Genomic DNA, 24,337 nt, shown 5'->3' with positions numbered 1-24,337 from the left:
ATAGAATCTTTCACTTTCTTCTTGAGTCACATTAATAAAGAAATGTGGGAATAAAAACATAAGGTCAATATGAACACTGTGGAGGAAAACAGAGAAGTAATACATTAAAAAATGAAGTTAAACTGTTCATTACTGCTCAAGCTGAATTCTGTCTCAAAGTCTTAAATGTTGTATTAGCATCAGCAAAGTTCAAATTTTGTCTTTATTCAAATAGGGAGTAAGAGTAACTATGATTAAAAATGCCTCATGCTTCAAAGTAAGAAAAGCAAAGGCTATTCTATTAGCATTGTCAGTAAGTAGTTTTAACTGGGCTTCAAACAAGGGATTTTAAAACACTGTCTGCCAGGCTTGCTGATTAGAGCTCTACCTGGCTGCACCTTTCATACCTGTGTGGCTTTGCCCTAAATCCTTACCTGCAAACACAATCATGTGGTTTGTCTAGGTCTGTTTGTAAAATAAAAATATTAGCTGAAACACAGTTTGTCAATGAAGGCAGATAGTTTGTCAATGAAGAAAGATTCTGCTTCCTTTATTCCGCAGGGAAAATGTAAACTAGACATTCACATAGATTTCCTTTTCCCTAAGGCTATCTTCATCTTGAGTATTAAGCAGAGCTGTTTGCAACAACACTTGCTACATAACTAAGAATCAAACAAACAAATACTCTTTAAATACTAAAAGATTCAAAATGATTTTCAGAAACAACAATGAAAGCAAACTCTTTTACATAGTCCTTACTTTGTGTCAAGTACTGCTCTAAGTACTTTACGAATATCACCTCATCTAGTCCCCACAATAATGCCACGAGGTAGGTATTAACATAAGCCCCATTTAACAGGTAAGGAAACCGAGGCGGAGAGGTTACAAACTGTGCCCAGGATATGAGCCCAGTCCAGACCAAATGTATCCCAGTCTCTGTGGGTGGGCCAAGGCATTGGGTAGTTTTTAGACGCTCCCAGAGGTGATTTTAATGAGCAGCCAGGGTTGACAACCATTCTTCTGGAGAAGCGGTACTCAGATATCTGTGAGCATCAGAACCACTTGGAGGGCTGGTTAACACAGACTGCTGCCAGCCCGCTGACCTCATTTGCAGAACCACAGATCTAGAATAACACCTAGGACAAGACCACGCCTGCCTTGCTTTTAGAATTATACTCCCCTACTTTCCTGCAATCGGAAAGACAAATAGCTAGAGGTAGTGGCATCAAAAACAGACACTACTTCGTAGAGCTTTATTATCCTTTCTTAATTCACCGTTATTCCTGTCAGGTACTACTGACATAGCCAATTGCGTGCTAATGTATAAATCAATAAAGAGCCTCAGAATTTTGTTTTATTTTGTTGTTCATAGCCTGTTTTATCTTATGTAGTACAGGAATAATCTCTACCTCACCGCTGTGAGAATGTAATAATAAAATAATGAATGTAAACATGTCTAGCACACTGCTCAGCACAAAAATGGAATCTAATCCATTTAATCCATTTTAGCAAAAATATATTTTTAACGTCACTGTTTATTACTTTATTTATCTCATATGTTTTAACACAAAAGTTAAGGAATGCTTACCATGGAATTATCTTTTGCAGATTTGCATGTTTTTATATCTGGAATGTTTTTCTCAAACAGTGTGCGGAACCACTCTTTGGATTTTGACCAGCTTCTAAATGAGAGAAAAAACATGAGTAGAAATTAATTTGAAAGCACTTTAGGAGTAACAGGTCACAGCATAAAAGAGGGAATGTCTATGGAATTACAATTACTTCACCAAGTTTCTTCCTCATTTTCAGCTAGAATTTTATGAGATGCTTACCTTCAGACATTTGAGGGGGTGAGGCAGCCAGCCAAGTTTTAGTGTCTTTTGCAGATAAATTAATGTTTAATTTCCTATAGGATTGGCTTTGACTAAGAAGACATGGCCCTACAACTGGCTCTGTTTGCTTTTACTCTGGCTGTTATAAACTGTGGGAGGATGAAAACACAGCACAGGGACCACCTGCTGGCAGAGTTAAACCAGGTAAAGCAAACTGGCTTTAATCTTTTCTGCCAGTCACCACTGTAGACCTACTGCCAAGAAATTAAATTATTCACTTGCTTTGCATTTGAGGCATTTTATAAGCATTAATCTGAGCCCACTGTGAGAAATACATTTGACTACACCTCTAGATTACTTTTGCCTTAAGAAGATGGAGGACAACAGTGTCCGACTGCGAGAATGTCTGCATGGGGGATTTACACAGATCCAAACCATAGCAATGAATGTGATAGTAAAACACAAGAGTGGCATAAAAGACCTCGAATTAAATTGCTCGCCCAATTTCCATGTCTTTTCCTTTCTTTTTTTTATTTTTTGCTCATCAAAACAAAAACAAAAAGGGACGAAGACCATCTCTTTCTCCTTCTGTTCCTGCCTCAATTCACACGCACCCAAGACAAACAGGTCATGAAGAAAGACCTTCTCTTTCCCACCAAAGCTGCTATTATGTCTACTGAGAACAAAGAGATTTTTGAGTTGTGGAGAGGAGCTTGGTCCGTAAATTAATTACAGGAAACAACTCTCTACCTTAGGAAACATTCTGGTATCTGGGATCCATACTCAAAACCTTCATCATATGCTTGAAAATGCTGACAGAACTCCCTGACTTCTTTCTTGTTTGTGGGGAAGAAACCTTTTTTAAAGAGCACATTCACTGTGGCTGGATAAAGGAGATACCTACAAAGACAGAAATGAATAAAGTCATACCCAACAACAAAAAGAAGAAAGGCACAGGATATAGCATACAGAAGAGGGCATTATTTAATAGCTGTATATTAGGGGTAGAGAATAATTAATATGTGACAGATTCCTTTGAGAAAAATTCATTCTTAAAACATTTTAGTATATGCTTATTGCGGTCAAGATAATTTAGGGGAAACAGAAATTGTGGTCTTATTTATCTGAAGATTTAAAAATGCTTCCCCAACAAGCATTATTAGCTTGTTGACAAATGTGAGAGGGTAAGCAGAAATAAATTGATTCAATGGAATTCAACAAGCATTTATTGAGCAAATAATGACAATAACTAAGATATAGCCCACGACTTTAGGAAGCAGCAAAAGATAACCAAAGAATCACCAGATTTCCTAATATCTCACAAGACCCTACAAATTTAAACTATTGCATGTTGAAATATAGTACTATCAATAAGTTTTACCTTAATCACAATAAAATTATTATTGTGGTAAACATAAGAAAAAGAATATGAAAGAGTGTTAACATGCCCTAGATTAGTAATACTAACTATTGTTTAATTAATTTTTATTTACCATGCCTTCTTCACTGGCAATTTTTTCAGGATCCTCTTCCCCCAAGGTTTCCAAGATAGCTGAAAATTTTCTTTGCTTTTCTTGAAGATACTGGGTGTGCTAAAAGTTTTCCCTGCCCCGCTCCCTCCTCCTTCCGGACCTCTAACAAATTGTTCAATGCCATTCTGTTTTATGAGTCAGAGCTAGAACTGCTGAATCCTGTCTTCTACATCCTAGGAAACCACTGAGATGGAAATCTACCTCACGTAACTTCAATCTACTAAATCTCCTTATGTACACGGGAGATTTTTCACCTGTCCCTCATGCCCCACCCTTAACTTTGCCAGAAAGCTTCAGAATGTGGCTGAGCACTGTATGGCTCCTCCAGCTACTTCACCCTGTATCGGCAGCTCCCCTTTAGCAGGTCCCAAAGGCTCAGTGCATGGGCCAACACTGACTTTTCCTCATCTGCCTTTTAAATCCTCAAACACTTTTTGGACCCTTGTCCTCTTCTTTATGCTTCTGTTCTCTTCCCTGTCCTCTCAACCTCCTCTATTTCTAATAATCACAAATTACATTGAATATGTTATCAAAATTCCGACAGATGTATGACATTTTTAAGAGGTAAATCCATACAGAGTATATACAATTGTGTAGAATGGCTATGGAGAAATTACTGTAAATGTATTACAATGATTGTATTGGCTTTGATAGCCAGAAAATAGGAACGCTACACTAAAAATGGTCCATTAATTAGAATTTAAAAGATAAACAAACCTCTTAATAGTCGAGTTATGTAGACTGCATTAATTATGTAGACTAGTTATATAGACTAGCAATTTTTTCAGGATCCTCTTCCCCAAGGTTTCCAAGATAGCTGAAAATTTTCTTTGCTTTTCTTGTAGATACTGGGTGTGCTAGATAGTGTTTAAAGTTCAACTTATAGGCTTCAATTTTTTTTTAATTCCAAAGCAAGATTAAATCATATGAATGTGTCTATTTACCTTACTAAGATGTTCATCTCCATCGTCCCGTGAGTGCCTAAATTCTCCAGTTGTTCATGTAATTCTTCAGTAATCTGCTCAATGAATTGATACAGGTTGGAAGTCCCCATTTTCCCTTTCATCACAATATAGAGTTTTTCATGAAGTGCAAAAAAGATATTCTTCGGAATTGATGCTATAAACAGAGAAAACTTTTTCAAAATAAGCAACAACTCCTTTAAGCAAAGCTCTATTACTTTATCAGTTGGGGCTATAGCCAAGTGCTCCCAGGACATGGGATAAAATCATCTCCTGCAAATAAAACTGGGAAGATTCAGCCTATACTATGAGACAATAAAGACTTGTAGGGTATGGTCTATAAATGGATGGTTAAGAGGATCTCTGAGATCCTCTCTTATCATCTCTGGTGATACTATTTCCACGCTTAAAATTTTTCCTTGGCTTCCTATTCTTAACGAAGCTTACAAGGCCTTCTACCATCTCTCCAGCTTTCCAGAGTATTTCAAGCCCCCTCTCCCTCCAAGCATACCGAAAGCACCACAGTCTTTTACACATCCCAGCATACGCTCTTCTCTCTGCTTGGACATTCTCAACTTTATACCAACATATCCGAAACCCCCCTACACACACCCACACCCACAGGACTTAAATTTTCCCTGCTAAATTCTATTCATCCTTCAAGTTTCTTTTTGAATCTTACTTCCTCCACAAGGCTTTTACTAACCCTACAAACAATTTAGCCCTCTGTTAGGCATCCAAAACCCACACTTCTATAATTATGCCTCTGTCTTTTCAGCTGGTCTCAAGCTCCTTGAGCTCCCTGGGACTTAGTTTTCAGTAGTTGCTCTATAAATATTAGCAAAATCACTAAATACATGATTGAATTAAAACACACACATACAAACAACTCTAGGGTACTAGTTCACAACAATTTCTCCCTTGCAGACTCCTTAGTAATATGCTGTATATATAGCCTAGGCTGATGTGTATGCTCAACCCCTTTCTGTATCACAGGTAAGTCTCTACCCCAGGTTAAGAATCTTTAATAAGCCAGTATAAGTTGTAGTCTCAGTCCCATTTGACTGAAACTTGATAGACTGAACGAAGAAAATTGCAATAATTTGCAATATACCTATCTGAAGAATGTGCTATCAAGGTGGAGAGTTTATGTAAAGCAGTTTTTGTTTTGTTTAAAATAGAGAAAATACTGGTTATGGTCAAAATGGAGTAAGCATACTGTATCTCTCACAGTGATTACAACTACAAACACTGGATAGAATATGTAAAGCAAATACCTGAAGACTCTGAAAAGTAAACAATAGCAGGCAGATTGGGAGAGACAGTTAAAACTTGAAGAACACCCCATGCAGCAGTGGGTCCTCTGTGTTTTTCTTTTCCTCCTGTATCTCTGGCTTTGACCCAAAGGTAGACTGAATCCCAGAACTTCTCAGCAGACATGGACCATAAGAATTCAGAAAGAAAACCCCATCTTGTGGCCAAAGGACAGAAAAAATGGGAGCAATCTTGTAGGTGGAGAATGCTAGAAGAATCCCCATTTTCTTTTATTTATTTATTTTGTCTGCTTTTCTCTCCTGGCCCTGCTTCAAGGGTGGTGACAGAAGCAGCAATGATACAGACACCTAAAACCCTGAGAGAAAACCCATCTTCCTGGCCAGAGAAACGAGCAAAAAGGGCCTTTGTGGTACAAAGATTGTTGGGGAATCTCTGCTATTTTTTCCTTCTCTTTTCTATTGACACTTCATTTGACATCAGCTCCAGTTACAGAGAACTGCACAACAGGGACAGGGGCCCAAACTTTGGATTTTCTAGCCAGAAGAATGGAAAGAGGGGCCTCTGGAGCCAGAATGTGAGGAAAATCCTTATAGAAAACTGAAAAAGAGGCCCCTCTAATTGTATGTATGAACTAAAACAAGTCCCAGACTCATTCCCAAACTGTGCATATGTAGAACAGACCTGACACAGCATAGCAAAGGCTTTGAAAATTGAACTATGATGTAAACCATCACCCAAGCAGCAGACTAAATCCTGAGTGATACATACACAAACTAGATCCAGATAGCATTACAGAGGCTTTGAAAACTGAATGGACAATGGAACTAACACAGAAAGTTAAAAAGAACTTGCAGTCTAAACTCACCAAGTTGAATGCCTGCTAAAACAAAAAACTCAACATTCTCCAGAGGATTTTAATAGCATCCAAATTCTCATAAACCCAAAGCCTCATAATAAATATTCCAAATATCTTGGATACACTTCAAAATTACTCAACTTATGAAGAAGCAGAAAAATTTATAATACCTAATAGAGTGCCAATCAACAGATTCTGACCCTAAGGTGACCTACACAGAGGCTTCTAAAGCACCTATTACAACCATCCTCCATCAGGTAAAGATGAACATTCTTGAAAGAAAGAAGTTTTCAGTGGAGAAACGGAAACTATAAAAAAGAGTCAAATAAAAATTCTAGAACTAAAAAATACAATATCTAAAATATAAAATTCAGCAGATGGGCTCAATAGCAAAATGGAAATGACAGAGTAAAGTCAGTGAACTCAAAGATAGTCTAATATATATTATATAGTCTGAAGAAGAGAATTAAAAAAAGACTGCACAAAAATGAACAAAACCAGAAAAATATTGGGCTATGTTTAATAGGGAAAGCATAAGCTTTTCAACAGATGGTGCTGTAATAATTGGACATTCATATACAAAATCATGAATCTTGACCTACACCTCACATCTTACATAAAAATTAATCTGAAATGGATCATGAACCTAAATGTAAAATGTAAAACTACAAAAAAAATTTTTTAAGGAAATAGAAGAAAAAACTTGTGTGACTTTGGATTAAGAGTTCTAAAATTTGATACCAAAAGTATGATTCTTAAAATATTATAAATTGGACTTCATAAAAATTTAAATGAAAATGTTCTGCATAAGATGGTATTTAGACAAGGAAAATTCAAACCAGGAAAAAATATTTTCATATCACATTTCTGACAAAAACTTGTTTCCAGAATATTTATAGAACTCTCAAAGAAAATAAGCAACTCAATTTTATAAATGGGAAAAAGATTTGAACAGCCCCATGACAAAAGAAGGTATACAGATGGCAAATAAGCACACAAAAAGATGATCAGCATCATTAGTCACTACAAAATGTAAATTAAAACTACAAGATACAACTACCCCTATTAAAACATCCACAAAAAGAAACAATGAAAAAACATATGCAGAGCCCCCTGAGGAGCTGGGGGAAAATGCAGAGGTGTTGGGCTTCCTCACCTGGATGGTTGCTGATGTTCTCACAAACACTGAGGACTGGAAGGTTGATGTGCCTCTATCACAGGACTTGCCTTTAAGAAGCCTGTAACTGCAAAGGATAAGCTAGGCCTCCTTACAATTGTGCCTAAGAGTCTCCCCCTGAGAGCCTCTTTGTTGCTCAGATGTCGCGCACTCTCTCTAACTAAGCCACCTTGGCAGGTGGTCTCACTGCCCTCCCCTCTACATGGGACCTGACTCCTAGGGGTGTAAATCTCCCTGGCAACACAGGATGTGACTCCCAGGGATGAATCTGGACCCAGCATTGTGGGATGGAGAACATCTTCTTGACCAAAATGGGGATGCAAAATGAAATGAAATAAATCTTCAGTGGCTGAGAGATTTCAAATGGAGTCAAGAGGTCACTCTGGTGGACATTCTCACACACTATATAGGTAACACTTTTTAGGTTTTAATGTATTGGAATAGCTAGAAGTAAATATCTGAAACTATCACACTGCAACCCAGTGGCCTTGATTCTTGAAGACAATTGTATGACAATGTAGCTTACAAGGGTGACAGTGTGATTGTAGATCACACTCCCTTTATCCAGTGTATGGATGGATGAGTAGAAAAATGGGGACAAAAAACTAAAGGAAAAATAGGGTGGGGGGGATGATATGGGGGTTCTTTTTTCACTATTATTTTTCTATTCTTATTATCACTTTTTCTGGTACAAGGAAAATGTTAAAAAAGTAGATCAGGGTGATCAATGAACAACTATGTGATGGTAATGTGATCAATGGATTGTATATTTTGGACGATGGTATGTTGTGTGCATAAATCTTAAAAAAATCTACAATTGAAAAAAAAACAACAAGTTCTGGAGAGGATGGGAAGCAATTGGAATCCTCATACATTACTGCTGGGAATGTAAAATGGAACAGCCACTTTGGAAAAGTATCAGAGTTTTTTTATAATGTGCAACATACCCATATCATATGGTCCAGCAATTCCACTCCTAGATATTTAAACATGAGAAATGAAAACTTAGGTTCACAAAAATAGCTATATGTAAAGGTTTATAGCAGCATTATTCCTAATTGCCAGAATACTGAAAGGATTCATCTGTTTTTCAACTGGTAAAACGATAATCAAGATGTGGTATATCCATACAACAGAATACTACTCAGTATTTAAAAGGAAAGAACTATGGGTACCCACAACAACATGAATAAATCTCAAATGCATTATGCTAAGTGAAATAAGTCAGACTCAAAGGTTATAGTCTGTATGATTTCATTTACATGATATCTGGAAAAGGCAAATCATGGGGATGGAAAGGGGATGGTTGTCAGGATTTAGCAATTAGGTAAGGATTTCTCTATGCAGGGGAGTACGAGGGGAATTTTAGCATGATGGAACTGTTAGTACCTTGGTTGTGGTGATATCTGTGGTGGTATTTACACAATTCTGTGCATTTGTCAAACTCATAAAACTGTACACCAAAAACATCAATTTTATTATATGAAAATTTAAAGCCAAAATGTAAAAAAATGAGAACCAAAAAAACAAGGATCTGCCACAGTGTTTTTAGCACAGGGAGTAAGGAATGAGGGAATTGTTTACAAGCTAGAGGCAAAGTTGCTGACTTCCCTTCTAATGCCTGGTGCCTCCCTAAAATTTAAAGCTAAAATAATAAAATTAAAACGAGATTACCCATACCACTACCCTGATCAAGATGTTAGAGTGAAAAGTTTCAGGGCTTCATTCCCCCACAGAAGCTTTGAACCCCCAGCAAGACCTGGCTTAATTATTTCTCAATGCTGCAGACAATAATCAAAGGAAGGCAGTAACAGGGAAAGCACTGAATCAAGAGAAAGGTCACTTAAAAGTGGTAAGATTTCATGGTGCCCAGGATGGCCCCTCCCTTATCCCTTCACAGGCTTGGCATGGAGCCAGCCCACAACCCCGGAATGGGTCCTGGTCCTGGTTCTGGAGGGAGCAGAGTAACCGTCGCATTCATACTAGGCACAAGATATGACTGGCACAACCTGTCTGGTGGTGACCTGAGGGACTGAACCGGACACTCATCACAGGCTTGCTGTTTCAGAACTTGCTGTGTAAGTAGAAGGCACCTCACCAAGCTCTCCTACAGAACACTGTGGGAAAACAGTCAAGTTGTGACTGCCTGGGGAAAGGGATTGCTGGCTGTAAGACTTAGAGTGCAGTGTCTAGGACCACTAGGAAACTGTTTGCTAGTGAAGAGGGGAAATTTGTTCTGGGTAAACAGGGGAATCCCTAGGGCCATACACACATGCCTAAGATAAGACACATGAGTAGAAAGGAACAGAGAAGCCCCTATCCTTTGGCCAGGAGCCATTTTCTACACTCATTGTATGGATAAGACTAAAGGAATCTGCACAGACTGGGAAAGGTTCTTTATTTTCTTCTTAGTTCCCTGCATTCAAGGAAAGCTCTATCATAACACTAGCTGCTTTGCAAACTTAAGGAACAGATACTACAGAGTCTAGATTCCAGTGATAACATATTAAAATAGTAAAATGTCCAGGTTTCAACAAAGTATTACAAAACATACAAAAAACAGGAAGTAATGGCCCAGACAAAGGCGAAGATTGAAGCAGAAGAAACCGTCAATGAGGATGATCCAACCTGGGATATTTCAGACAAAGACTTTTAAAAAATGGTCCTAAAAATGCTAAAATTGCTAAAGGAAAGCATGGACAAAGAACTAAAGGATATCAGGAAAATAATAAAAGGACACAAAGAGAATATAATAGAGAGATGGAAATTATGAAAAGGAACCAAAAAGAGTTGTAGACCACAGTAAAAGAAAATAAAAATTACCTAGAGGAGTTCAATTGCAGATTACAGCTGGCAGAAGAAAAAATCAGTGACCTTGAAGACAAGACACTCAAAATCATTCAGTCTGAAGAGCAGAAAGAAGAAAGAATGAAGAAAAGCAAACAGAGCCTGAAGAACCTCTGGGACATCATCAAACATACCAACATCCACATTGTGGGAGTCCCAGAAGGAGAAGAGAGAAAAGAGTAGAGAGAATATTCAAAGAAACAATGGCTGAAAACTTCCCAAATTTAATGAGACATGAATATACATATCTGAGATGCTCAACAAATTCCAAACAGGATAAACCCAAATAGACCAATACTGTGGTATATGATCATTAAACTCTTCAGTGCCAACGATAGACAGAATTCTGAATGCTGTAGGAGAGTAACAAAGTATCGCATACAAAGTAACCTCAGTAAGATGAAGTGCCAATTTCTCATTGGAAACCATGGAGGCAAGAAGGCTGTGGGATGATATATTTAGAGGGCTGAAAGCAAAAAAGTGCCAACTAAGAATTTTATATCTGGCAAATTGTCTTTCAAAAATGAGGGGGAGATTAAGACCTTGATAAACAAAAGCTGAATGAGTTTTTCACCACTAGATGGGCCCTACAAGGGATGCTAAAGAGAGTTCTGCAGGTTGAAAGGAAAGGACAACAGACAACAGATAGAAACTATAGGAAGAGAGAAAGATCGTGGTAAAGGTGAAACATGGGTAAGTATCAATGCTGGTGCTATTGTATTTTTAGTTTGAACTCCACTTTTCATTTCCTACAGGATCTAAAAGGCAAATGCATAAAAGTTAATGATAAATCAGTAGTTTTTAATTCTTAATGAATAAGTATGTGCTTTGTAACAAGAACTGCATAAAGGTGGGGGGACAGATGAGTATAGAGACATAGCTTGTATATGCTATTGAAGTTAAACCGGTATGAAACAAACGAAATTAAGATTTAGGATGTTAAATTTAAGTTCCATGGTAACTACTAGTAAAATATTGGAGAATATGCAAGTTATTAGAGACAGAAATTACAGAGTACAGGTTACTGGGGAGTTAATGCATAATGAGTGTAGGTTTCTGTTTTGGGAAATGGGACAGTTTTAGTAATGGAAGGTGGTGAATGTGATTAATCCCACTGAATAGTATGCTTGGGAGTAGTTGCGGGGGAAAGTTTATGTTGTACATATGTTTCCACAATAAAAAAAAAAAAAACAAAAAACAACTAAAGAGACAATGACAAATTCAAAACATTATCCTAGACAGGATCTAACAAGGGAGGAGACAAAATTCAAAAGGACATTATTGGGACATGTGAAGAAATTGGAATATATACTGCAAAATTTAAATCAATGTTAAATTTCTTTAACTTGAAAATTGCACTTAAGATTGTTACATAAAGGAATATCCTTTTCTTAGGAAATGCACATGACAGTATTAAGTATACTAAGCATTCAAGGATCATGATGTAAATAATCTACGCTTGAGTGTTCAGAAAATAGATTGATAAATAGATCAGATAGACACATGCTAAATAGATAGAAAGATGATACAAATGATAGATAGATAGATGGAATGATATGGCAAATGTGGCAAAATGTTAAAATTGGTGGATCTGGCTAATTGGGGGGGTGAGGGATATGTTGGAGTTCTCTGTATGAGGTTTGTATTATTTTTGTAACTATCCTGTAAATTTGAACATATTTCAAAATAAAATTTTTAAATGAAATTATTCACGAGCAAGAGCCATACAGTCAACTCTTTTGACAAAAGACTTCCACAGCTAGGGAGTTTAATACATTTTACTAAGAGAATAATGAAAAATGGAAAATATAAAGAATTCAAGGAAACACAAAGAAGTGTTTGCCATGCTAGGGGAAAATGAAAGACCAAGTAGGCCACTTTTCATGAGGGCAATATGCAAAATTACATAGAAATATGGACGGTAATATGCAAAATTAGAATAAAATTTTATTATTAATGAGAGCTAACATTATTGAGCACCTACCTTATGGTAAGAATATACATATTATCTTCTTTAATCTGCACAGTAACTCTGGGATGTGTTATTATTATCATATAATAGATGCAGAAATTGAGGTTCATCACATAACTAGTATTGCTGGAGTTAAAATTTATATTTAATTCAACCTTATGGTAAAGCCCATACTATTTCTCTTGTATTAGGGTGTTCACGCATCTTCTGCCAAATATATAGCTGGTGAAGTTGAATTAGTGGGATTATGAGTAAGTTTTTTCTTAAGTTGCTATTTTTTATATTTTTCTTTAATCCTGTTTTATTATGTTTTTAGTAACTTTTTAAAAAAATAATTCTTAATTTTATATTTCACCATCTTAATTTGTGTAGGTTACATTTTGAGTAAGTTAACTAAAAGTAATTTTTAGATTTTCTGAGCATACATCTTTTCTGTGGTGATGGGATATGGGAAATTATCCAAAAGCTGACTCAGGAGTAAATATTATAAAATCTTGTGTGTTAAATAGAAATATTTTAAACATGAAAGTCCCCAGAGTAAATACAGGTGAAATATCTTGATCATTTCCCTATGCCTCTGATAGGCAAGTTGGTATAATTTTCAGATCAAGAGCCTTCAAAATATTTATACTCTTTGATCTCAGAATTCCATAATCCAAAAATCAAGAAGCACTAAACAGCCAAAGAACTACAACATGCTGCAATTTTCAAGTAATCAAGAAGAAAAAGTAATCTCTTCCTGATCACTAATAACTTTAAAAGCAAACCTCTTTTATTAATGGCAAGAAATGCATGAGAGGCTACATGGAAAGGAAACCTAAGAAAGAAGAAAAAAAGGGAAAATAGAAAGAAGCCATGGAGAATAGAAGCAAACAGAAATTGTGAAAGCAGAGAAAAAAAAAAAGGCACAAAATGAACCAGCTCCACATTCTTGGAAGGACAAATGGCCTCAGCACACATGTTTTCAGTCTGTGAAGAAATACAGCCAGCCAGCCACTCTGGAAGCATGCTGACCTCTACAATCCAGCAGTCACTGAGGACAGAGAATTCCTGAAAGGGCAAGCCAAGTCCTACTTATCATAACGGCCTATGGGACATGTCCGGAAATGCCTCTGTAAAGGGCTTACTAAGCAGTGGGTTCTACTCTCAGGGAGCAGAGGAGCAACATATAATCAAGCCAAGAGCTGTAGCCTGTAGCACAGTGTATGCACAGCAGAGGAACAGAGCTAGCAATATCTTGGGAGCTGTCTCATGATGCAGATTCCAAATACTCTCTAAAGAAAGCTTCTAAGAAGTAACCTCATCTCTTACACATGGCTAACTGAAATTTAAATGTCTTAGACTTCTGAAATTTGGTTTTCAATGACCAGACAAACTCATCATGCACTCTTTCCCTCTTCTACCCTGAAGAATAAAATAATAAGCTCTCATCATTCTTGACAGAGGAGTGAAGATAGACTTTTTACATAAAACAGTGCTTGGATTCCAATGTTGTATTTCAAATGAACCATCTGAAAGCATTCTTTACCTGTACGATAGACGGGACTTTGTATTGCCAGTTCAAAATCTACTTTTTTGGATGTTAGAAACACTTCAATTCCCTCTTCTTCAGTAACAAAGGTCATTCGTTTCCCCACAGCAAAGATTGTAAATATTGGTCCATACTGAAACAAAACATAAACACTGATCATATTTGTAAACATTTTGACATTTCAGAGAAATAAGTTACTAAGCCATGGGTCATGGTTGAAGATAGTGTTCCTCAAGAATCCCAATGCTGAAGTTAGAATTGAGATAAAAAATTACTCTGACTGTAACTGTAGATTTTAACTGTTTCAGCCAAATGCCATGAGAAAATGTATTTCAAGATATCTCAACTCTTTTAAAGCTAACACTTAATAATTTTCAGGTTACTCAAGATTCTTGTGAGAGGCACTATCTATTGCTAGATCATCTAAAACCAAATTACACAAATGGTAATTTATTCTGTCCTAACACTTAATGTTCCTCTTGATCATGTTATTATTTACTTGCAACTTCCTTTCTCGTAGTACGAATGATTATTAGAAACTGTGATGATGTTGGAACATTGTTTTCAAGACATCGGTAGGCTTATAAGCCACCCATAGGACAACTTTGCTCAAGAAAAAAATGCAAAATTGTCAACTGGTTTCACTTTAAATTCATGGCAAGTCATGACATTATATTACAAGACATTAAAACAGTGTCTTGTAATCTTAAACACTACTCAAGTATATTCACTTTCTCACTTTTCACAATGACTATTTCATGTGTAAACCTTGCCTAATCCTCTCTACTCTGAAATGGTGCCCTGCCTTATAACCTACTGAAAATAATGGAAGCTATCACATAAGAATACCCTCCATCTTTTCACTGCCAAATCTTGAAAGATACATATATTCTCTTCTGTTAACACAAATGGAAGGTCTTGCCCTGTTAAATGCCAATGCCCCTTCAGTCGTGTTCTGAACCTCATGATCTTTTGTCTTCTCTTTGTTCTGCAATTATGCCTTCTCTCTATTATTAATTTCACCCTCTCTATTAACTCACTCCCCGCAGCCTACAAACATATTTTAGTGCAGGGTTTCTTAACCTTGGATCCAAGGACAGATTTAAGGGAGTCTGTGACTTTGGTTGGAGGGAAAAAAAATTATATCTTTATTTTCACTGACCTCTAAATAAAATTCAGCATTTTCTTCACCTGTGAACGTAGGCAACAAACCACAGTCTTATCCTTGGCTCTGTCATCAAGAGAAACTACCCATGCTTTCCTACCACATTACAGTTATAATAAATATCTTGAAATATCAGCTACACTCATCTCTACTTCAAAATTACGGTAGTTTCTAGATGTACCATGAGGTTGCCCATGATCAGTTCTGCAACACAAGTGGATGATTTCAGACAACTGTGAGCCCATTAATCACTAAGTCATCAAATAGTAACATCCCATTCTTCCACGTTAGTGACCCAGGTATGTATACTGCTTTCCAATATTCTCTATTTACAAGTGTTTGTTGATCAGTTACTTGGAATTATTTTCATTTTTCACTGTTTGCTAAAGTTTTGTTCAAATGAGAACTCTTAACTCTCCATTAGGAAAGTGGACTTTTGCAACAAAGGCTACAAAGTATAGAACAGCCAAGTTCAAATACACCAAATAGTTGAGATAGCTGCACCGATTGCAAAAGGATTGCATAGGAAAAATGGTCATGCGTAGTGTTAAAAATTCTGCAGCAGTGGCTTTTTGTTTTACACTTTCCTTTTTTTTTTTTGTACAACATCAGCACTCTCAATGTTATGAAATAATGGCAAGCACATGCAGTATGTTGTGGAAGTGATGTTTGCATATTTGAAAACTTTTATTTGAAGATAATTGTAGATTAATATGTAGTTGTAAGAACTAATACAGAGAGATCTCATGTACTCATTACCTTGTTTGCCCCAGTGTTAATATCTTGCAAAAAGATAGTACAATATCACAACCAGGGTATCAAAATTGATACAGTGAAGATATAGAATATTTCTATCACCACCATATTAGTTCCCTAAGGCTGCCTAACAAATTACCACATACTTTTTGGCTTAAAACAACATAAATTTATTGTCTCATAGTTCTGGAGGCTAAAAGTCTGAAATCAAGGTATTGGCAGGGCCATGCTCCGTCAGAAACTGCAGGGGAGAATCGTTCCTTGTCTCTTCCTGGCTTCTGATGGCTTGCCAGCCATCTTTGGCGTTCCTTGGCTTGCATTTGCAACACTTCAGTCTCTGCCTCCTTTGTCACAGGGTGTTCTCCTCTCGTGTGTCTGTGTCTCTTTCCCTCTTCTTATAAGGACACAAGTTTTATTGGATTAAGAGCCTTCCCTACTCCAGTTTGACCTAATCTTAGCTACTATTTGCAATGACCTTATTTCCAAATAAGGTCACATTCTGAGGTAGTAGGGGTTAGGCCTTCAACATATCTTTTTTTTGGAGGATACAATCCAACCGATAACAACCTCAGATCCTTCACTGCCCTTTTATTGCCAAACCTGCTTCCCTCCCTCTCCCCACTTAAATTCTTGACAACCACTAATCTGTTCTCCATTTCAAGAATTTTGTCATTTCAAGAATGCTATATCAATGGAATCATAAGTATGTCAATATGGGGGCAGGCTTTTTTTTTACCCAGCATTATTCTGTGGAGATTCATTCAGGTTATTGTGACTATCGATAGGCATTCCATTTTATTGCCACAATCTGTCTAAACATTGTTGAAGGATATTTGGATTCTTTTTGGTTTGGAGCTATTACAAATAAAGCTGCTATAAACATTCATGTACAGGTTTTTGTATGAACATAAGTTTTCATTTCTCTGGGACATGCAAAAGCTGGGTCATATAGTGGTTGTACGTTAAGTTGTTTAAGAAACTGCTATCTGTTTTCCAGAATGGCTGTATGATTTTACATTACCAAAACAATGTAAGAATGATCCAGTTTCTCCATAATCTGCTAGCATTTGATGTTGTCACTATTTTTTAGTTTACCATTCTTACACTCCTGGAAATCATGTCCCATGCAGGGAGGAAAGCAGTGAGTTTATCTGCAGAGATGGCTTAGAGAGAGAGGCCACATCTCAGCAACAAAAGAGGTTCTCTTAGAGTGACTCTTAGATGTAATTATAAGTAGGCTTAGCTTCTCATTTGCAGGAATAAGTTTCATAAGGGCAAGCCCCAAGATCAAGGGCTTGGCTTATTAAATTGGGACTATAATAGGGAGTTTAAAGTCTAAGAAATATTTCCTAGCTCTAGATCATGTACGTATTCTCCTGTGACTTTTACTGAAAGTTTTATAGTTTTAAGTTTTACTTATTTAAGTCTGTGATCTGTTTATTTATTTATTTATTTTCATTTTTATTGAGATTGTTCAGATACCATACAATTTTTCAAAGATCCAAAGCGTACAATCACTTGCCCCTGGGTACCCTCATACAGCTGTGCATCCATCACACTTATTTTTGTTCAATTTTTAGAAACTTTTAATTATTCCAGACAAGAAATAAAATGAAAGATGAAAAAAGAAAAAAAGAAAAGGAAACTCTAATCCTCCACTATCCCTAACCAACCCCCTCAATTGTTGACTCCTAGTATTGATATAGTACATTTGTTACTGTTTATGAAAAAATGTTGAAATACTACTAACTGTAGTATATAGTTTGCAATAGGTATATATTTCTTCCCTATATGCCCCTCTATTATTAACTTCTATTTGTATTGTCATACATTTGTTCTGGTTCCTGGAAGTGATTTCTAGTATTTGTACAGTTGATCATGGACATTGCCCACCATAGGATTCAGTTTTATACATTCCCATCTTTTGATCTCCAACTTTCCTTCTGGTGACATATATGACTCTGAGCTTCCCCTTTCCACCTCATTCACACACCATTCGGCGCTGTTAGTTATTCTCACATCTTGCTACCAACACCCCTGTTCATTTCCAAACATTTAAGTTCATCCTAATTGAACATTCTGCTCATACTAAGCAACCACTCCCCATTCTTAAGCCTCATCCTATATCTTGGTACCTTATATTTCATGTCTATGAGTTTACATATTATAATTAGTTCCTATCAGTGAGACCCTGCAATAATTGTCCTTATGTGTCTGGCTTATTTCACTCAGTATATATTGCCCTCGAGGTTTTGTCATCAACCCATTTTTTTTTAACATGGTTTTCTTCACTCACCGTACATTCCATCCCAAGTAAATAATCGATGGTTTTCTGCATGGTCATACATTTATGTGTTCACCACCTTCACCACTATCTATATAAGAGCATCTACATTTCTTCCACAAGGCAGGAGGGAGAGTCAAAGAAGGTAGAGAGGCAAAAAAAAGAGGAAACAAAAAAAAAATGACAGCTAGGAAGCAGCAAAAGGAAAAATAACCTTAAATCAAAGTAGAATAAAGAATCAGACAATACCACCAATGTCAAGTGTCTAACATGCCTCCCCTATCCCCCCCTCTTATCTGCATTCATCTTGGTATATCACCTTTGTTACATTAAAGGAAGCATAATACAATGATTCTATTAGTTACAGTCTCTAGTTTATGCTGATTGCATCCCTCCCCCAATGCCTCCCCATTTTTAACACCTTGCAAGGTTGACATTTGCTTGTTCTCCCTCGTAAAAGAACATATTTGTACATTTTATCACAATTGTTGAATACTCTAGATTTCACCAAGTTACACAGTCCCAGTCTTTATCTTTCCTCCTTTCTTGTGGTGTCTCACATGCTCCCCACCTTCCTCTCTCAGCTGTATTCATAGTTACCTTTGTTCAGTGTACTTACATTGTTGTGCTACCATCTCCCAAAGTTGTGTTCCAAACCACGCACTCCTGTCTTCTATCACCCTGTAGTGCTCCCTTTAGTATTTCCTGTAGGACAGGTGTCTTGTTCACAAAGTCTCTCATTGTCTGTTTGTCAGAAAATATTTTGAGCTCTCCCTCATCTTTGAAGGACAGCTTTGCTGGATACAGGATTCTTGGTTGGTGGTTTTTCTCTTTCAGTATCTTAAATATATCACACCACTTCCTTCTTGCCTCCATGGTTTCTGCTGAGAGATCCGCACATAGTCTTATTAAGCTCCCTTTGTATGTAATGGATCGCTTTTCTCATGCTGCTTTCAGGATTCTCTCTTTGTCTTTGACATTTGATAATCTGATTATTAAGTGTCTTGGCGTAGGCCTATCCATATCTCTTCTGTTTGGAGTATGCTGCACTTCTTGGATCTCTAATTTTATGTCTTTCATAAGAGATGGGAAATTTTCATTAATTATTTCCTTTATTATTGCTTCTGCCCCCTTTCCCTTCTCTTCTTCTTCTGGGACACCAATGATATGTACATTATTGTACTTTGTTTCATCCTTGAGTTCCCGGAGACATTGCTCATATTTTTTCATTCTTTTCTCCATCTGCTCCTTTGCATGCAGGCTTTCAGGTGTTTTGTTCTCCAGTTCCTGAGTGTTTTCTTCTGCCTCTTGAGATCTGCTGTTGTATGTTTCCATTGTGTCTTTCATCTCTTGTGTTGTGCCTTTCATTTCCATAGATTCTACTAGTTGTTTTTTTGAACTTTTGATTTCTGCCGTATACATGCCCAGTGCTTCCTTTACAGCCTCTATCTCTTTTGCAATATCTTCTCTAAACTTTTTGAATTGATTTAGCATTAGTTGTTTAAATTCCTGTATCTCAGTTGAAGTGTATGTTTGTTCCTTTGACTGGGCCATAACTTTGTTTTTCTTAGTGTAGGTTGTAATTTTCCGTTGTCTAGGCATGGTTTCCTTGGTTATCCAACTCAGGTTTTCCCAGACCAGAACAGGCTCAGGTCCCAGAGGGAAGAAATATTCAGTATCTGGTTTCCCTGCGGGTGTGTCTTAGAAAATTGCTCCACCCTTTGATGCTTCAGGTCACTGTGCTTTTCTGCCCAGCAGGTGATGCCTGTTAGCCTATAATTCTTGACTGGTGTGAGGAGGTATGGCGGTGTTCCCCCAGGCTCTTGGGTCTGGTTCTGAATGGAAAGGGCTCCACCTCTTTCCTCCTAGAGAAGACAGACCCCAGACCCCTCAGGTGGAGGCCATTAGCATTTCAATGGTCTCGCTCTCTGCTCGTGCTGTATCTACCCTTCCTGGAGTCACAGCCCTGGAACCTGAAAATGACTGGGGCTTTCTCCACTGAGCCAAAAAAGAAACAGATAGTCCCCTTCAGACCCAGTCCAAGGCGACCGTCCGGCTCTCCCAGGTCAGTCGTCACCCAAAGCCTCTGTCTGTTTTTTGGGGATGCATACCTGTAGTGAGCAGTTCACACTCACTACTTAAAACCCCAGTTGGAGCTCAGCTGAGCTATATTTGCTTGCTGGGAGAGAGCGTCTCTCTGGCACCACGAGGCTTTGCAGCTCAGGCTATGGGGGAGGGGGTCTCACGACTTGGTTCCGCAGGTTTTACTTACAGATTTTATGCTGTGTTCTCGGGCATTCCTCCCAATTCAGGTTGGTGTAGGATGAGTGGATGGTCTCATTTGTCCCCCCGCAGTTATTCTGGATTATTTACTAGTTGTTTCTGGTTTTTTGTAGTTGTTCCAGGGGGACTACTTAGCTTCCACTCCTCTCTATGCAGCCATCTTCTGTGATCTGTTTTGAGTTCATTTTTCTTTAAGGTTTGATGTGGAGGTGGTAGTTAATTTTTTTTTATTTTTGCCTATGGCTGTCCAATTGCTCTATCACCATTTGTTAAAAAAGGCTATCATTCCTCCATTGAATTGCTTTTGCATCTTGGTTAAAAATTAGTCAGGCATATTTGTGTGGTTCTATTTCTGAGTTATCTATTCTCTTCCATAGACCTTTGTGTCTATTCCTCTGTCAATACCACATAATCTTCATTACTGTAGCTATGTAATAAGTCTTGACATTGAGTGGAGTCACTATTCTCACTTTATTCTTCTTTATAAAAATTGTTTTGACTATTCTAGATCCTTTGCCTTTCCATATACATTTTAGGATAATCTCATCTACATCAAGAAAAATTTGCTGGACACAACTGGAAAACAAAAGTAAAAACTGTTTTATTTACAACAGCATCCAAAAAAACACAAAATACTGGGGAAAAATTAATAATCAGAAGCAAAACATTCTCAAAGAAAAATAAAGAATATTTCTAAGACAAATTAGATAACTAAATAAATGGATAGATAAATAGCATTCATAGATTGGAAGACTAAATATTGCTAAAAAGTCAATCTCCCCAAATTTTTCTAAAGATTTAACAGGCTTTCAATTGCAATTTCACAGTCTGTGTTGCAGAAATTGACAAGCTGATTCTAAAATTTATATTAAAATTTAAATAATCTTGAATGCCAGGCCAATTAAAAAAGATGGAGAGGAGGCAGGGCAAGCTGGCAGCATAGAGAGATGTGAGATTTAGTTTGTCCTCCAGAGCAATTAGTAAATAGCCAAGAATAACTAGTATATAGTCTTGAACTACTGTTGGGGGCATCTGCGACTGTACACACATCGTACACCAGCCTGGAACAGCTGAGATCATGGCACACAACTGTAAGTAAAACTCCTCAAACTGAGGAGCTGGCACCCCTTCCCCACCAGCATGGCAGGCTGAGCTGAAATACTTCCCTCTGGAAAAAAGAAGCTGGTTACCTGGAGTGAGGGTAAGTAACTCAACCAAGCTCCAATTGTGCTTTTAATTAACAAATTTGGACTACTGAATACAAGGAAAAACACAGATAAACCTGGAGCTAACAGGAAAGGAATCTTGAGGTTCCTCTGGCAGAGAGGAGACAGGGCTGACAGAAAAAAATACGTAAATAAATAAAAACAGACGCTTTTGGAGATGGGTGAGCTCAGAAACAGCTGTGTCCCAAGAAAAGGGGCACAGAGAACTAGGTACCAGCACCAGTCAACTGGCAAAACTGGGGGGCTGGAGCCTGGCTCTGATAAGGGGCTTTGCTCTTTTTCCTTTTTTTCTCCCTCATTCTAAGCAGCTCATTAGAGAAAGCCTCAGGCATTTTCAATTGTAAGCCCTGACCCAGACAAGGGTGAAATTAACAGAGTCAGAGAGACTAACGAGGAATTCAAGTGCAGAAGATAACTCCCTAAAGGGTGTATCTTCCCTAAGAAAAGGGGGGTGGGGCCCAGCTCAACTTAACCTTGCCTTCTGACACTCTCGGCGCCTGGCCAGGCTAGGGTCCACTGAAAATTAAAGGGACAGCACCTCTTTACACCAGTGGGGAGCTGTGGGCTAACAAATGCCACCTTGTGGACAGGACAGGAAAAGCACCTAGTCTAGAGGCCTCACAGGAAAGTCTGACAACCTGCTCCTCAGGGAATGTTTATATTGAATTCACCTTCCTTCCGAGACCTGGGCCCATCTACTCTGTGAAACTCTTATTGGGGTAATGAAGGAAACCAGATGCCTAGACAACAAAAAATTATGAGTCACATGAGGAAAATCAAAGATATGGCCCAGTCAAAGGAACAAACCTACACTTCAACTGAGATAAAGGAACTGAAACAACTAATTATTAATCAAACAAATCTCCTAAGTCAATCCAAAAATCAAATCACAAGTTGAGGGAAGATATGGCAAAAGAGATGAAGGATATAAAGAAGACATTGGGCGAACATAAGGAAGAACTCAAAAGTTTGAAAAAACAATTGGCAGACTTATGGGAATGAAATGCAAAAAACAAGAGACAAAAAACACCATGGAGACATACAACCGCAGAGGGAGAAGAAAAGATTCATGAACTGGAGGATAGGATACTGAAATCCCACACGCAAAATAATAGATAGGGAAAAAAATGGAAAAAATATGAGAGTGTCTCAGGGAACTGAATGACAACATGAAGTGCATGAATGTAGGCATCATAGGTGTTCCAGAAGGAGAAGAGAAGGGAAAAGAGTCAGAAAGTATAATGGAGGAAATAATCACTGAAAATTTCCCATCTCTTATGAAAGACATAAAATTACAGATCCACGAAGTACAGTGTATCCCAAACAGAATAGATCCAAAGAGACCTATGCCAACACACTTAATAATCAGATTATTAAATGTCAAAGACAAAGAGAGAATTCTGAAAGCAGCAAGAGAAAAGCGATCCATCATATACAAGGGAAGTTTGATAAGACTATTTGTGGATTCCTCAGTAGAAATCATGGAGGTGAGAAGACAGACACTGAAAGGCAGATACCGAAAGAGAAAAACTGCCAGCCAAGAATTCTGTATCTGGCAAGACTGTCGTTCACAAATGAGGGAGAGTTTTAAATATTCTCAGACAAACAGACACTGAGAGAGTTTGTGAACAAGATACCTTCTTTACAGGAAATATTAAAGGGATCACCACTACAGACAGATTGGAAAAGACAGGAGAGAGAGGTTTGGAGCACAATAGTGGGTGATGATAGCACAGTAACGTAAGTACACTGAACAAAGATGACTGTGAGTATGGTTGAAAGAGGAAGGTTAAAGGCATATAGGATACGAGAAGGAAAGATAGAAGATAAAGACTGGGACTGTATAATTTAGTGAAACCTAGGGTGGTCAATGATTGTAATTAAATGTACAAAGATGTTTTTACATGAGGGAGAACAAATGAATGTCAACTTTGCAAGGTGTTAAAAATGGGCTGGTATTAGGGATAAAATACAATCAATGCAAACTAGAGTCTATAGTTAACAGTAACATTGTAATATCCTCCATTAATTGTAACAAAGGCAATAAACCAAAGCTAAATGTCTATAAGAGTGGATATAAGGGAGGGGTATGGTTTTATTGTCTGACTTTTAAATTATATTTTATATTAATTTTATTTTTTCTTTTGTTGCTTTTTAGTTTTCATTTTTTCTTTTTATTTTTCTTTATTTCTTTTTTTTTTTTTTTTACTTTTCTTAACCTCTTCCTCTTTCTTTGTGGAAGAAATGGAAATGTCCTTATATAGATAGTGCTGTATAACTATGTGATTGTACAGGGAACCACTGATTGTTTACTTAGGATAGAATGTATGGTATGTGAATAAAACCATCTAAAAATACACACAGGGATACAAATGTTGGAGAAAATGTGGAGAAAGTGATGTACCTAACCACCATTGGTGGGTGTGCTGGTTTGGATGTATAATGTCCCCTAAAACGCCATCATCTTTGATGCAACCTTGTGGGGGCAGACATATTAGTGGGGATTAAGTTGGAACATTGGATTAGGTTGTTTCCATGGAAATGCACCCCACCCAAATGTGGGTGATAACTCTGATTGGATAATTTCCATGGAGATGTGTCTCCGCCCATTCAGCATGGGCCTTTATTAGTTTACTGGAGCATTATATAAGCTCAGACAG

The 24,337-nt window shown here is 37.5% G+C and overlaps 1 protein-coding gene across 6 annotated transcripts in view; it reads right to left on the bottom strand.

Annotated features, from left to right (window-relative positions):
• LOC119539344 (24-hydroxycholesterol 7-alpha-hydroxylase) overlaps positions 1-24,337 on the bottom strand; it is a 108,703-nt gene that overhangs the window by 71,940 nt on the left and 12,426 nt on the right. For all 6 annotated transcript variants that reach the window (XM_037842828.1, XM_037842823.1, XM_037842826.1 and 3 more), the window contains exons 2-5: positions 13,961-14,096; positions 4,288-4,462; positions 2,562-2,711; positions 1,568-1,661 (exon numbers count right to left, since the gene is read on the bottom strand). In XM_037842828.1, the coding sequence (XP_037698756.1) occupies positions 1,568-1,661; positions 2,562-2,711; positions 4,288-4,462; positions 13,961-14,096 (555 nt within the window). The remainder of the gene's footprint in view (positions 1-1,567; positions 1,662-2,561; positions 2,712-4,287; positions 4,463-13,960; positions 14,097-24,337) is intronic.

Source organism: Choloepus didactylus, chromosome 7, assembly GCF_015220235.1.
Source record: "Choloepus didactylus isolate mChoDid1 chromosome 7, mChoDid1.pri, whole genome shotgun sequence".
NCBI classification, from domain to species: Eukaryota; Metazoa; Chordata; class Mammalia; order Pilosa; family Megalonychidae; genus Choloepus; species Choloepus didactylus.
This window is presented reverse-complemented; position numbering and strand designations above follow the sequence as displayed.